Raw genomic sequence first — 17,287 nt, 5'->3', positions numbered from 1 at the left:
CTGACAACCATGTATACATAGCTTTAATCACAGTATTTATGACTTTTATTCGTTAAAGGTGCGGTTTATAATTAACTCTTCTTTTATAATATGATATAATGAGAAAAATATGTAATGAAATACACCAGTAATAATGTAGTATTTGATTGGAAAAAAATCACACTATTTTAAGCCCATTTATTATTAAAATGCAAATGTAAATGTTGAGATTGAGTACTTGCGTAAGTTTTGATTTATTATTGTAGATATACTTATGTATATTTATAGTATGCGGTGTAAAAATTGAAGTGATTTTGTTTTCTGAACGTTGTGGTTGAAATTAACAACACAAATTCGATTTTCTTTAATAAAATATGCTTAGAATAAATAAGTTCGTAAATAATTAAAGAAGTAATAATATGTAATTAAAATTAAAAACAAAATAAAGGGTATAAAACATAAATATTTTAATACATTGTTGTTGTATTTTTTACAGTGTGTTTATATTATTAAAAATAAAGTATTTGTTAATTAAGACATAGTTTAATTAAATAATATTTTAATATTTACATATGGCTAAATTCCATGTTAACGAGAAAACTATTGCTTTATAAAACAAATGTTATATTTTCCTATGACAAAACTCTTAAATCTCTCATCATTATCGATTGAATATTGGGCCAAACATGATTTTTTAATCTATAAGTCAACAACTGCTGGAGTAATAAAGTGACAAAGTTGGACATTTTGGTCATTCAGAGTAATTTTTCGCCTATTAGTCCTAGGGAAAATTTAAAAAAAAAAAAATTATATAGCTATTTCTTTAAAATCTGAAAATTGCATTTCTACAATATTAACTTTAATATTATTTGTTTTAAAAATTTTCAAATAATTAACGAGTCACAAAATACTATGAATTTCTAAACATTTCAGTTATTTGTCTAAAGCAAGTAAATGACCAAGCTAAGACAATTTTTAAATAATACTTTTGACCTGTAAATGGTCAGACAAAAATTGCCTTTTATTATCAGAACAGTTTGGCTATAAGGTAGTGCCAAAAAAGTAATTACCCTAATGTACAAACAAAAATATTTCTGGAATACACATTATTCAACATTATTCTTTACTTTGAATTTCAGCTTAGATGTGAAACAGATTAAAATTTTAATTTTACTCATTATGGTATACGCACAATTGGGACGAACGACGAATTTCGTAAAGCACGACGACCTAGTCGAAAAAAATTTATTGGGTAAATTCGTCGAATGGAACACAATTTGTTTGTTCGGAATTGGAAAAAGTAACCAAGAGGAACAAAAATTATTTTTTTGTGAATCTCCACGATTTTGAGATAATTTTAACAGCTTTAAAATTTATTCGAACATTATTTCGAAATTAGAAAATGTAAGAAATTGACCTCGAATAGAACTAAAATGATATTTTTGAATATCCCCAATTTTAAGATTATTTTTTTCGAACATTACTTCGAGTTTTCGAACTTAATTTTAAATATTTCAACAAAGCATTGTAATGTCATCAAGTGTACTCTAAACTGCCAAATTTCAGACAATTCGGGCCACCAGAACTGGTTTTAATGGCTTTAAAAATTTTTCGAACTTAAGTTCGAATCTTCGAAAATTTTATTTTTAGTTTTTACGAACATAACTTCGAATTTTCGAATATAATTTCGAATATAATTTTGTATTGTCATCAGTTGAACTCACAACCGCCAAATTTAGGGCTTCTGAAGGATATAGAAGGATATAGGGCTTTTGAAGGATATAGAGCAAAACAGACAAGATATATCTCAGCAACCACCAGAGAGAGCCGAAAACGGATTGCAGATTTGAAAAATTTAGGGTCAAAAACCTATAGTGGTGTCCTTTATAAAACATCTAGTTTTAGTTAACAAGGAAAATAATCCATGTACAATCTGCGACATAATTATATACACATGTAAAGAAATTTGATAGCTCAAATAAAAAATATTTAATCTAAAGCTATACATATGGGTCATTTCACGTAAAGTGAACCAACTTTTGAAATGAAATTTTGATGAAATTTGCACCATAGTTAGTTGTATTGGATAGTAATTCAGACACAATTTTTCAACAAGATCGCTCGTGAACTTGACAATTTGACATTTTGGCCATGCAGGTGTTTTTTCTCATCCATGTAACTTATTACCTATTGTTCTTATCAAAATGTGTCCCAAATAGTTTAGATAGCTATTTATACAATCTTTCGAAAAAAAATTAAAAAATTTAATAAATTATTTTTGATTTTTTTTTAATCAAAAACATTTTTGACTTTTTTTCAAAATGGGCCCTTTTTATTTATTTTTTTTAAGAAAGCTTAAGTCTTTTCCTAAGCGACCTATGTAGTCGCTTAGTGGGATGCGAGTGGGATATCTATCAAAAAAAAATATTTTGTAACTCAAGATTTAAAATTTTTAAATTTTTTTGCAAAATCAAAAACTTTGTTGACTTTTTTTTAAAAAAAATTGACGCAATTTTTAAATGCTTAGTGGTATATCTATTAAAAAAAATATTTTGTAACTCAAGACATACAATGTTTTACTTTTTTTGAAAAATCAAAAACTTTTTGACTTTTTTTTCCAAAACGGACTCTTTTTTCATCAATTTTTTTCTCAAAAGAAAGCTTAGGTCTTTTCCTTTAAAACCTTTTTGGTCGCTTAGTGAGATGCGAGTGGGATATCTATCAAAATAAATGTTTTGTAACTCAAGACAAAGGTTTTTAAATTTGCACTATTTTAATTTTTTTTCATATTTGTGTGTAAACCTTAAAAACTAAATTTACGCAGAGAAAAGACACATTAGCCTTTCCGATGGTATGTAACATACCCAACTAAAATTTCATAGCCTCGATTCTGTAATACCCATAATATGTTAACTTCAGGAATAGAAATCACTTTTTTTCTATGGAAATGTAGAATAATTTAATTTTGTTATTTATTTGTAATAATAATTAATTTAATATATAATAATAATAATAATAATAATAAAAGGATGAATAATTTAGTAAAATTTAATCTTAATCACAATAGATCAATTTATATAATAACTATTTTAACACTTAATTTATGAAGTTTTTAAATTTTCAAATATCCATACTTTTATCCTCCTTATTTGTCACCTTTATTATCTGCTTTTTTTTGTCAATAATTGCTTGGCGTTATTAGATTCAGCTACTGATTTCGCTGCTGGCTTCTTTTTTGGCTTTTGAAAGAAATCGCATTGAGTAGATGCAGAAAACTTTTTTAATTTGAGTGCCATCGATTGTTTCCGCAGCATCGAATCTGCTCTTTAGTGTTTTCAATGTTTCCTCATGATCCTTTTTGCTACTAAAAACTATTTTAGTTTCTTTACAATAATTCTTTGCCCAATGGAATAAAGCAGTCGCATCTAAGATGCGATCTTGATGAGAGCACTGGAGGCTGCATTTCTTTTGAGGTTTGCTCCAATACCATCACATGCTCCTTTACCATGAGCAGTAGGATGAAAATGCTACTCAGCTGGCAGGAAAGGAAAAGACCTAAGCTTTCTTTTGAGAAAAAAATTAATAAAAAAGAGTCCATTTTGGAAAAAAAAAGTCAAAAAGGTTTTTGATTTTTCAAAAAAAAAAAAGTAAAAAATTGTATGTCTTGAGTTACAAAACATTTTTTTATAGATATCCCACTCGCATCCCACTAAGCGACAAAAAGGGTGTTGAAGGAAAACACATAAGCTTTCTTCTGAGCAAAAAAAAAATGGGTCCATTTTTTAAAAATAAGTCAACAAAGTTTTTGATTTTGCAAAAAAAATTTAAATCTTGAGTTACAAAATATTTTTTTTTGATAGATATCCTACTCGCATCCCACTAAGCGACCATATAGGTCGCTTAGGAAAAGACTTAAGCTTTCTTAAAAAAAATAAAAAGGGCCCATTTTGAAAAAAAAGTCAAAAATGTTTTTGATTAAAAAAAAAAAATCAAAAATATTTTATTAAATTTTTTTCGAAAGATTGCATAAATAGCTATCTAAACTATTTGGGACACATTTTGCTAAGAATAAGTAATAGGTAATAAGTTACATGGATGAGAAAAAACACCTGCATGGCTAAAATGTCAAATTTTGACCGCCTCTAACTTAGAAAGTTCAAAAAATTGTGTCTGAATTACTATCCAATATTACTATGGTGCAAATTTCATCGCGATCGGAAGACATCGATTTCAAAAGTTGATTCACTTAACGTGAAATGCCCCATATGTATGTATGAAATTAGATAAAAATGTGAATATTAACTGTAGACTGTGAGGTCGTAATAGAAAACTTTAAAATCAGCAGTAGACTTAGAAAGTTATCGGGCTAAGAGACCTATTTCCAATGAAATTATAATTCCTGAAATATTTTTAAAAATATATTAAAAAATAATAAACTCGTCAAAAGTGACCAATCGAACTTGAAAAGCTATTTAGTTCATTCAATTTAATTGAACTTTTAGCACAACTCTACTCCAAATTTTTTTTTTTGAGAACAAAGCTCTCAAAATTTTTAAAATAATAACTGAATTTTTACTGGTTTTCTTAAGTTGTATACAATAATTATTTCGCAGACTGTAGTTAAGATAAGCAACATATAGCTGTGAGGTCCATTTTTAAAGAAAAAGAAATTTGTACTTACAAGTTCCGATACCAAAGGTATAGATTTTCGACGTGGCCGTATATCCGGCATACTGTCGATATTACTGTAGAAAGGATTGTCTCCAGGATGACCATTGCCACGTAAGCCCACATCTCCAGATGTGCTGCCATTCTATAGTAAAAATAAAAAAATAAAAAAAAATATATATATATATATATATAAATATATATAATATATATATATATATATATATATATATATATATATATATATATATATATATATATAAATATATATATATATATATATAATATATATATATATATATATATATATATATATATATATATTATATATATATATATATATAAGTATATAATTATTTTAAATATATATTACATTTTTTTACTTTATTTTAATTCAGAAAGGAAACTTTCGAAATATTTTTTGAATTAATTTTAAAATCATACATTAATCGTTACTAGAGCTCCGCTTATTTATGCCGATCACATAAAACAATACACATGTTACAAAAATAACATGTGATTTAGTTTTAATAATAAAGCGTTTAAGTTGAATTGTACCTTGCCTCATATATACTTAAGTCATTTATTGTTAAAAACAAGTAGTAAAGTATAGTCGGGCATGGCCGACCATATAATACCCTACACCATGAGTATATTTTTAAAATTTTAACTTTTTATAAAGAAACTTTTATGTCGAATATTATTCCAAAATATTTAAGCAATTTATTGATAAAAAAACTAAAATTTCTAACTGAGGCTTTATATAGGTCAAATATGGGCCGACCCTCGTAAAATTGAGAAAAGGATATATTTCTAAATAACAGTTAGTGTTAATGATGCGAATAATGCGATACAAATGGTTACAACTCAATTTTAGACGTTAAAGACATTTTTTGAAAGGGGGTTTGTATGGGGGTTAGGGTCAAATAAGGGCCGATCCTTACGAAAATCTGCAGTGTCATTTATACTTATGTAAAATTTATTTGTGCCAATTTTAGAGAGAGATAACCATTTTTAACCATTTTCAATAGGCTGTGTCCCTGTGCAAAAAAACATGTTAACCGGAGAGTGATTAAAAAGTTAAGAAAAGCCAAACATTTAATTTCAATTAAATTTTTGTTCTCATTTGTGACATTAAAATTTTCTCTATATATATATATTATATATATATATATATCTATATATTATATATATATATATATATATATATATATATATATATATATATAGTATATATATATTATATATATATATATATATATATATATATATATATATATATATATTATATATATATATATATATATATATATTATATATATATATATATATATATATATATATATATATATATATATATATATATTATATATATATATATATATAATATTATATATATGTCCTTAAAGCAAAAGAAGTGTATGTGCCAAATGTGATAAAATCATGGAAATTGCAACATCTAGCGTGCGCACATCATATACATGGACACACAGACAGACGGACAAAGTTAAATCGACTCAGAAAATGAGTATATATATACATATACATATATATTATATATATATATTATATGTATATTTATAATATTATATATATATATATATATATATATATATATATATTATATATATTATATATATATATATATATATATATATATATATATATATATTATATATATATTATTATATATATATATATTATATATTTATATATCACTCGCCTAGGCCCCATACAACATAACCCCCGAATGGATCCTTAATTAAATGTTCGATTATGTCAACAAAAATCGGCGCTCACACAAACTCCCTTTCAGAAAATGACTTAAAATGAACTAAATTCACCTAATAACACGTTTAAATTCTACATACATAATTTCGAAGTAGAAGATAATTTCACTACCAACTTCTATAAAGAAAGGCCCATTTTTACAATACTCCTTTATGAGCCCTCTTGCAGAAAACCTAAGGTCGACCATATACTACCCTACACCTGTATACGAATAAAATGTGAATTAGTTATATATATTAAACATCAATTATGAACTTTAAAGCCTTATTGGCGGGTTCATTTTTATATATTAAACATAATTATGAACTTTAAAGCCTTATTTGGCGGGTTCAGTTCTATGGTTCCTAGGTGAAATAATGGACCAATGTTAACCATTTTCAATAGAGTAATCAATACAGTACCATAAAAGATCATGTGCCAAATTTCATAAAATTATCTCCAAAATTGCGACCTGTAGTTTGATTACAAGCTCTCTTCGGGGTTCAGTTGTATGGGGGCTAGGTGAAATAATGGACCGATGTTAACCATTTTCGTCTACAGTACCATAAAAGATCATGTGTCAACTTTCATTGAATTATCTCCAAAATTGCGACCTGTAGTTTGATTAAAATGTTTACAAGCCCTATTCGGGGGTACAGTTTTATGGGGGCTAGGTGACATAATGGACCGATCTTAACCATTTTCAATAGGGACAATAGAAGATCATGTACCAAATTTCTTCAAAATTGCGGCCTGTAGTTTGATTACAAGGACAGACGGACGGACATAGGGATTTCTAAATCCCGAAAAATATAAATAAATTTAAAAAAAATCTTAATATTTTACCGACAAAAATAACATTTTCTATTTCATATTACAATATGAATACAATAAGTATGTCTTTACTGATACAGAAAGCTTTCCCATAAGTATTTTGTGAAATTTTTGGAAAACAAGTTAATTCAAAGTACTAAAAATAATAAAACAATTTTATAAATACAGTGCCGTCTTGAGCTGAATATCGGATGTATGGTTTTTAATGGCCGTTCGGGAAACACCACAAAACTGGTCTATATCAAGTATAGCCATCATAGTTCCAGCTTTTGCCAAACTATTTGAAATATTGTTTTCAGTTATATATTGTGTCCTCTTACCCAAATAAGAGAATTATCATCTAGCCATCTTATTAATAGGTTGACTGCCAGCATAGATTTTAATATTCCCATATCCGATAGTATCAAATCCTTTTTATTGTATATTTATTATCCTTTTTATACCCTACACCACTTTAGTGGGGAGGGTATATTGGATTTGCCCCGAGTAGCTCACAATTATGTTAAATATACTCGTATATCGACAAAAAGCTGCGTAACCCCTTCAAATGACTTTAATGTGAATAATTCGCTTAAAAAGACTAGTGTCATAGTGAAATTCAGCATTTATACATTTTATGGAACCTTAAATTCATCCTCCATATTTTATGAGAATCGCCTCAAATAGGGAGCTTGGGGGAAGCCCCATATAAAGCATATTTCAGGAAATTAGTTTTTTAACAATAAATTGCTTAAATATATCGGAGACGAGGTACATACAAATCAAGTCAAATGCTTATTTTTTATTGCCCTTTTTATTTTTGATATTTTAGCTTGTAAGTTTGTAGAGCCATCTTAAGTCTAAAAAATTACTCAACAAATAATGCAATTCGATTTGAAAACAGGCCGAAATGTTTAAAATTTCATGATCCTGCTTTTTTAATAAAAACTATTCTATAATTCTTAATATTTTATAATGTATAAATTTATCGGAAAACATTTAAACTTCGGGATTTTAAAATTCCGAAAATCCCCGGGATGTCATTTTTAAAAATCCCGGTTTTCGATAGTTTCAAATACCGGGATTTTCGGGAATTCCCGTTGGCATCCCCAATCCAAACAAACAAACAACAAGTAAGAGTGCTATATTCGGCTGTGCCGAATCTTATATACCCTTCATTTTGATTTCGATACATATTTTGGTTTTAAATGTTATTACAAATTTATTACTTTTCAATCATAAATGCGTTTTTCATTTAAGAAAAAGTTCGTGTTCACCGAACTTTGAAAACCGAACAAAGGGTTTGGTGTTCGGTACCGAACGAAATTTGAAGTTCTATAATATAATTTTCCGACCCTATAAAGTATATATATTCTGGATCCTTATAGATAGCGGAGTCGATTAAGCCAAGTCCGTCTGTCTGTTGAAATCAGTTTTTAGAGGTCCCCAGATATCGGCGAGATCCGAATCTTCAATAATTCAGTTAGACATGCTTTCGAGAAGATCGCTATTTAAAATCAGCAAAATCGGTCTATAAATAACGGAGATAAGAGCAAAAATCCGAGACAACATCTGAAAATTTCTTCAAAAAAGCCACATTTTTTTCATGCTTTGTTAAAAAAGCAATTGGATAAAGATGTACATGTGCGTGTGAAGATGTATTTGGTTTTATTCAGCTGTGTATTTTTTTGTATGTTTGGATGCTGTTGGCGTCATTGAGTTTTGTATTTTTTCACAAAGAATTCTGTTCGTATATTTGGATGTAGGTTTTTTTTATTCCATTTAACGAAATGCTGAAAAAGGAAAACCAACCTATGGATGCCGTACATATTGCAACTATTCTTCCTAATGCATCACCAAAACGACTTAAGCGAATTGTGGAAAGTATACCAACACCAACATCACAATCAAATTTTACTGAAGAGGAAGCAATAGCGCTTATGTTGGAACTGGGTCTCAGTCGAAATAAGTACCAAATATTAAGGAAAGCTCTCCATGAAAAAGGACACAATATATTACCATCATGCAAGGCGATCCTGGAAAAAAACAAGCTATCCTACCATCACCTATTGCTGTTAATGATGTGGAAGCTTGTATTGATATATCATCTTTGCTCGAAAACACAGCATCAAGAATTGTGTCAGACTCAGAAGACCAACTAAGGAAAATTCATAACTGTGATGTTGTCTTAATGTGTAAGTGGGGATGTGACGGTTTATCAGCACTTCCAGAATACAAACAAGCTTGTGGAAGTCGGACATTAGCAGACTACAAAAGTGTATTTATGTCATCATTAGTGCCATTACGAATTCGTTCACATTCCCTTATTCCATCATCGTCAAGCATCGGAAATTCATTTGAAGACATATGGATCAATACATCTCCGGGTTCAAAAAATTTTGTAGACCCATTGGATTTGAATATATAAAGGAGTCAAAGAAAACAACAAAAGATTTAGTGGAATATTTAAAAGATGAAATAATTTTTGTATACCCATTGGATTTGAATATATAAAAGAGACAAAGAAAACAACAAAAGATTTAGTGGAATATTTAAAAAGTGAAATAAATACACTGGGACCCATTTACATAAAATAAAGGAATTCTCTATTAACGTATCATATCAGCTAAGCTTAACAATGATTGATGGAAAGGTCAGCAATGCCATAACATATGTAATGAGTAAAAGTCGCAATTCTCAAATATAAACAAAAGCAGAAGTAATAATGAAGAAGTCCTGTCTTTCGGAATTTCACCACTTCATGCCAGAATTCGATTTTTGGATTACTTTTTACACATAGCATACGACCTCAAATATAGAAGTGTGCCAGAGAATCTTACTAAATCAACAAAAAATAATGAAGAATTGAAAGAACTGAGAGCTGCGGAAAAAAGCAGAATCCAAGAAGAATTTAAAGTTCAGATGGGATTAAACATCGACAAACCACTTCCAAGTTGCGGTAGTACAAATGACGGTAATACGGCGAGAAGGTTTTTCGTGATTTTGAAATTACTTCAAAAATAACTGGAATCGACAAGGAGTTGCTTCGAAGAGTTAACACTATTTTAATGGCACTGAATAGTAAACATAAAATTAATGGAAATCGGTGTGGGGAATATACATCTGAAATTTCTAAATTACTTGTATCTCTGTATCCATGGAGGGAACTAACACCAACAGTAAACAAAGTATTGTGTCATGGTCAAATAATAATTGAATCGAATATTCTTCCACTTGGAGAGTTAACAGAAGAAGCCCAGAAAGCGAGGAATCGAGATTTTAAGCATGTTCAACTTTTCAGCTTAAGAAAATGCTCCAGGCAATCACAGAATGAAGATATTTTTAATAGTTTACTTCTATCTTCTGATCCTGTTCTTTCAACTATGCGAAAAAGATGGATTTGTTATGAAACTCTATCATCTCAAAACGAGGAAGATTTAAAGTACTTATATTACCCTCAGGATATGTATACCGATATGACAGATTATTTTATAGAAAATAAGTAGTGTTAGGAATTAACTATATAAGTAGGTTGTAAGAATTAATTGTATTATGTTTAAGATAAACAGTTCAAATAAAAAAGCTATTATACTAACTGATGATATTGTATTAAATTGTGTTTTATATTTCGGTGGGCGGGAAAGGTGGTTTGTGTGGGGTGATTTAGGTGTTGTTGTGCGTGGCTCATAATAAAATTATATTTTTTATTGTATATACAATGTTATAGTCTTTAATAAAATAATTAACTAAATAATTTTTAAAAATTGTCCAAATATTTTATTCAACACCAAATGTATGTTCTGTCATACTTAATACTAAAATATGAAAAAGATGAAATTAAAGGACACAGGTTTAAATGAACATATTTTTGAATGTAATTGAGATATTGGCTTGAAATTTTTTGTAAAGGGTCAAGAATTTCCATATCTAACTAAAATAGATATTAAGGGATAAATATGGACTAAATTGTTGTAGCTATCTGCGACCCTATTAAAATTTTGATATAAATCATAGTTTTAGAAATTTAACAAATATGTAATATATGACAAAATCTTTATTTATGAACAAAACTCAATGAAATCTTCAACGCTTGTTAAATTTGTCATTTCAAATAAGAAAATACAAAAAAAAAATTGAAAAGGTCAAAGGGCATCCCGCAATTCCCAAAAATAGGAATGAAAATCCCAAAAATGGGATTTTTTACATTTTTGCCCATAGGGTAAACATTTCTTTCATGGCTGGGAAAATACTTCTGGAGTAAATAGAAAACATATTGAGGTTTCCAAAACTGCTTTCAGTTTTCTGATCCCAGCTTTGGGATTTTAGAACATGTCGCCCAAAGTTGAAGTTTTGATAAAAAATAGGTCATATTCGGAAGGATGCAGTTGCAACATTTTCAAAAAATAGGGCAAGTTTTTTACGCCAAAGCGTTCTGCGTAAAAATACCTTTCAGAAAACTATAAACTTGTTATATGTTCTTAAAGAAAATTTTATTTTATTAATAAAAGAGTTAAGACACGTTTTGGGCAAAAAACGGCAAAAATCTAAAATTTTTTGAATTTTTAAATTAAAAAACGTATATTTTTGGATCTGTAAATGATATTGATCTGAAATTTTTTGTATATTATTGGAAATTTTGTTGTCTAAGTAACAAGAAAAAATTGAGTCCATTTGGTCCAAAATTACGCCCGGTATTCAAAAAAAGGCGGACCAAGGTATGGTAAATTTTGTATCACTAAATTTTAAATGCCTATAACTCGGATATTATAAGAGATAAGTAGTATGTCCAAGCATGTTTCTCGTCGAGGGCTTTCAGAAAATATAAAAATCTTTGGGTGAAAAACAAAAAAATGGCAAGTTTAAAAATTTTACATGTCGTAGGTACCCTACTTTGAGCCGGCACAGCTCTGTCCCTGGGACATCTGCGGGGTTCATCTTCAAAACTTAAACTCGAATACTCCTTGGCTACGCTCACGCCAAATTTTATCCCGATCGGATCAGCCGTTTAGAAACGCCAGATTTATTTCCAAAAAATTTCCATTATTTTTTTAATAAAAACTATTCTATAATTCTCTTATTTAATATTTTATAATATATAAATTTAGCGGAAAAACATTTAAACTTCGGATGTGCGTTGTTGTTGTTCATTTTGTTTTGCTTGGACATACATTAATATTACACCAAAAGCAAAACAAAATGAACAACAACAACGCACATCCGAAGTTTAAATGTTTTTCCGCTAAATTTATACATTATAAAATATTAAATAAGAGAATTATAGAATAGTTTTTATTAAAAAAATAAGAGAATTATAGAATAGTTTTTATTAAAAAAATAAGCAGGATCATGAAATTTTAAACATTTCGGCCTGTTTTCAAATCGAATTGCATTATTTGTTGAGTAATTTTTTAGACTTAAGATGACTCTACAAACTTAAAAGCTAAAATATCAAAAATAAAAAGGGCAAAAAAAATACCAAGTAAGAAATTATGATTTAGTTTTCATAATAAAGCATTTGACTTGATTTGTATGTACCTCGTCTCCGATATATTTAAGCAATTTATTTTGTAGGGCCTATTAGAATTATTTATTATATTTTATATTAGATTATTAATAGAAATTATAGTAAAAGAGATCAATATGATAATAGTTGTATGAGAATTTAAGTTAAATATAATATTTTTTAATAATATAATATAATAATATAAATTTCCTTTAGACATTTTACAGACTTTTCTGCACATTTTCTGAAGTATTAAACGATTAACATCAGACTTGTCTGCACATTGCGAAAGGAAAATTTTATCGTTACGGCATTTATGAGACTAATCTGCACATTGGCGAAGGACACTTTTATTTTTATTCCTATATTATTCTTTAGACATAAGAGAGTATAGTCTGCACATTTTTTGAAGTAAAATATAAAATGGCTTTCGAATAATATCCTACATTTTTTCAAAAATTTTATAAAAGTTTAAACCTTAGTGTGTATGATTTCGATATAATATTTTATAAACTAAATGCATTTTAGATGCATTAAAATATTTGCATGTCAATTCTAACCAGTGAAGTATTGAAAGCTGTTTAAAATTGTGTTATATGCATAAAAAACATTTATTTTTAATATTTTATATTAAGTTTAAAAATGTAAAACAGGAAACACAATTTTTATATTAATTAACCTAAACGACATGAGCTCAAAAATTTTCAAATTTTCTTTGTTATTAGAGTTCGCCCCGCGGTCGAAATTCGACCGGAACCATTAAAGGAAAGATTACATACATACAAATGCAACAAAAACCATATTTTCGTAGTTGAAATGTCTGCCAAAAAATTATTTCTATTATCAATGAGTACAACTTGCTTTAGTCAAGGTATTGTTTAAGAAAATGTGATACATTTTAGTTTAATCCTGAAAGAAGTATAAAATCTAAGTTTTCAAATTTATTTGAACTTTTTTAAAAGCGAAAACAAGTATGAATTTATAGTCGGACATTGCCGACCATATGATATCCTAAACCATTCAGTATGTTAAAATTGTGAATTTTTTTATATAAAGCATTTAATTTGTTTTATTGTAAAATTTGTTACTTATTGTTGACAAAAAAGAGATTTACTACAAGAGGGATCATAGGGAAGAAGGGGTAAATATGGGCCTATCCTTATAAATTTTGGTAAATGTATTTACATCTACTTCAAATTCATTTATGTAGATTTTGATCGTTTTATTAGTAATTATAAGTTAATTTTGACCTTCAAGTCATTTTCTGAAGGGGAGTTTGTATGGGTCAAATGAGGCCCGATTTCTATAAAAATTAGTATTGTCATTTATTGTTCTATAAAACTAATTTTTGTTGACATTATAAAACATTTAACATAATTGTGAGCCTAAAGGGGCTAGGAGAAATAATGGACCGATTTCAACCATTTTCAATAGCGTTCGTCCCTGAACCAAAAGAAGAGTATGTGCCAAATTTCATCAAATTATCTTGAAAATTGCGACCTGCAGCGTGCGCACAAGGTTTACATGGACATACAGACAGACGGAAGGACAGATGGACATAGCTAAATCGACTCAGAAAGTGATTCTGAGCCGATTTGTGTACTTTAAGGTGGGTCTAGGACCAATATTTTTGGGTGTTACAAATGTCAGCACAAACGCATAATACCCTCCCCACTATAGTGGCGTAGGGTATAACAACGAATATTACTTATTTCGATTTATTATTCTATACAAAAATGTTCATTTAAATCTATTCAAAACTTATTCATTTATTTATTTTTTCATTCTTGACAGGAAAAATAATAAAATATTTTCTTTAATACTGTTTGAGTTCTTCATCTTTTGATTTTAGCTTATTCTCATCCAAGTTTTTTTAAACACCTTCCAGTATTAAATTAAGACCTATGTTTAACAATCTGCCAAGTCCTCCATCAATCACCTATGCCCCTCCATGCCCCCAGCGCTTTTCCTTTGTAGCCTAACATAGGTTATTCATTTTTAATTTGATTCCAAATTCATTACTTCTGAAGTCATTAAATTTTGCAATTATTGCTATAAGAACTATAACAGGATTCCATCCCGATCGAAAGTGAAATTATGTAAGTTTTTTAAATGAATTAAAACGAATTTATTGGAATAAAACCACATTTATTTTTTAAAATCGGATGTTTTAAATAATTGTTTTTTTAATATAATAAATATTTTTATTAAATTAATAAAATTTTAGATCGGAATGATATTTTTGAATAGGTGTATATTATCTTTATAAGAAATAAATGTGTTTTATTTTACTATCTTTAGTATAAAAAGTCCATCCACGTTTTTGTCCATTATTAAAATCCATAAAAACTAACATTTATGTAGAATTATTGTCCCAACAATGTTTTCCCAGGCCGAACACCAACATCCTTTTGTATCACACATCATAATACATCATGTAATAATGATTGTAACAATAAAATCTTATTTTCAAAATATTATAAAAATTGTATTAAAAACAACAACAAAAATATCACTTCCAAATAGAAAAAGAAAACATCAACAGAGAAGTAACCTGTTTTCACACTCTCCTTTTTTTCTAAAATGAAAAAATGCAGTGTGTTGTTTTGCATTCTTATTTTGTTTTCTATTTTTTAATTCAAGCTTATATTTCCGAAAATACTGAACCGATTTTGATCATATATAGATTCTGCAGTGAGGCCAATCTGTATTAAACAAAAAAAGAATCAAGAAAATCGGTCAAGTTATAGAGCCGGAAAATATTCCCAATCGTTTTGGGAGATCCGATTCCCAAATTTCCAATTTTAATATTTTTTAAGATTATATGTGGCATCACTGGATTACTTAAACTTATAAAGATATTTAAAAATACTATTCTCTTTTCTTTATAGAAGATGTATTGTTTACTTTTAATTTTTGTTTTTTGCTTTGTTTGTTATTAAGTTTAAGCATACGTACGTGTGACTTTTGTTTTTATGTAACAACTTTTAATGCTTATAGCTCCCAAAATTCTGAAACGATCTCATTAATATATATTGTGCACATCTGCGAACAAATACCTTTAAAATGACATACCTTTGGCCAAGATCGGATGTATACTGTAAGAGTAAAAGGGATTACAAAAAATCGCTTTGCCTATTAATTATATAGATGATGATTTGCGTATTAATATATAAGATAACAATTCTTTATATTTTTATATCGAATAAACCCTGTTCCAAAAAATTATATACCGAAATAATTGATTGAATTCCCTAACACAAACTCGGAAATTTACACAGAAGGAAAAATACCTGATAAACTATTGACACTAAATTTGTCAATAACATTCGTTGTCAAGTATATACATACGTACGACAACACTATGCAATGTTAACGTCGCAATAAAAATTTTATACACATCCGTTATCTAAAAGTTAACAAACGTGGTAAGCTCGCTATTGACAATAGACGTTTTTATTTTGAGCAAAGTAAATTTATAAAGTAGACTCATTTGAACAGCTAACTATTTTTTTAAACTTGCTATTTGTGGACTTACTTGTCAAAAATGTTTATGTTGCCATATTTGTTTTCATTTTAACGCTTGTACAAATTTCTGAGTAATTTGTTGTATTTAATGTGAAAAAGTGTATTTTAGATGTATAATATTTTTAAAAATGTTCTAATTTTTAAAAAATAAAGAAAACTCTGTGACTTTTAATATAAATAACAACATATTTTTGGAAATTACAACAATAATGCCATATTTTCCATTAATTATTGGTTCATTTTTGTAAACAAATTTTGACAAGTGAGTATTTCGAACAAAAACAAATTGCCTGTGGTTTTTGTAGACGTTTGTTGTACAACAACTCGTGTCGCTACTTCATTAATTTACTTTGATTTTGAGAGGGGTAACAAAAACACATTGTGGCTTTCCATGCAGAGTAAGTCGGCCTAACGTATATACTTGACAACAAAAATTTGGTGTCGATTTGGAACCATTCGTTTATATATTTTAAAAACAACAAAAACCTTATCGAAACAGTGATAAGGTAGCGCCATCGGTATCGGTATTTTTCGATATTTGTATTTTAGCGTTATCGGTATTTTGGCTTATTTAGGTATTGGTATTTTTACTTATTTCGGTATTTTGGCGTTATCGGTTCTTTTTTTGCTTCTTTCGGTATTGATACTTTAGCGTTATCGGTAGTGTAAAAAGAAGTGTCTAATCTCATGAACCCTTCACAAAAAAATATTAATTTTATAAAATTTATAAAAATTTTATTTTTCCGACTGTATCATTATTATATCAATAAAAAAAACTAAAGAAAGAACAATTCGTCCTTTACCACCCTTAAAGTATACCAATTGGCTTAGAATCGTTTTCTGAGTCGATTAAGCTATGTCCGTCCGTCTGGCTTACATGGACAGCTTCCGCGCAAGGTATAGATCGCAATTTTCAAGATAATTGGATGAAATTTGGCACACACTATTTTTTTTACCCCAGGACGAAGCCGGTTAATGGCTAAAATCGTTTCATTATTATGTCAACAAAAATCGATAAAACTTAGT

The 17,287-nt window shown here is 28.3% G+C and overlaps 1 protein-coding gene across 1 annotated transcript in view; it reads right to left on the bottom strand.

The window, feature by feature from the left end:
• Positions 1 to 17,287, bottom strand: part of LOC111687737 — a 123,185-nt gene that overhangs the window by 92,064 nt on the left and 13,834 nt on the right. The window contains exon 3 of the mRNA XM_046953511.1: positions 4,661 to 4,792. Within this exon, the coding sequence (XP_046809467.1) occupies positions 4,661 to 4,792 (132 nt within the window). The remainder of the gene's footprint in view (positions 1 to 4,660; positions 4,793 to 17,287) is intronic.

This window comes from Lucilia cuprina, chromosome X (genome assembly GCF_022045245.1).
Source record: "Lucilia cuprina isolate Lc7/37 chromosome X, ASM2204524v1, whole genome shotgun sequence".
Taxonomy (NCBI): Eukaryota; Metazoa; Arthropoda; class Insecta; order Diptera; family Calliphoridae; genus Lucilia; species Lucilia cuprina.
This window is presented reverse-complemented; position numbering and strand designations above follow the sequence as displayed.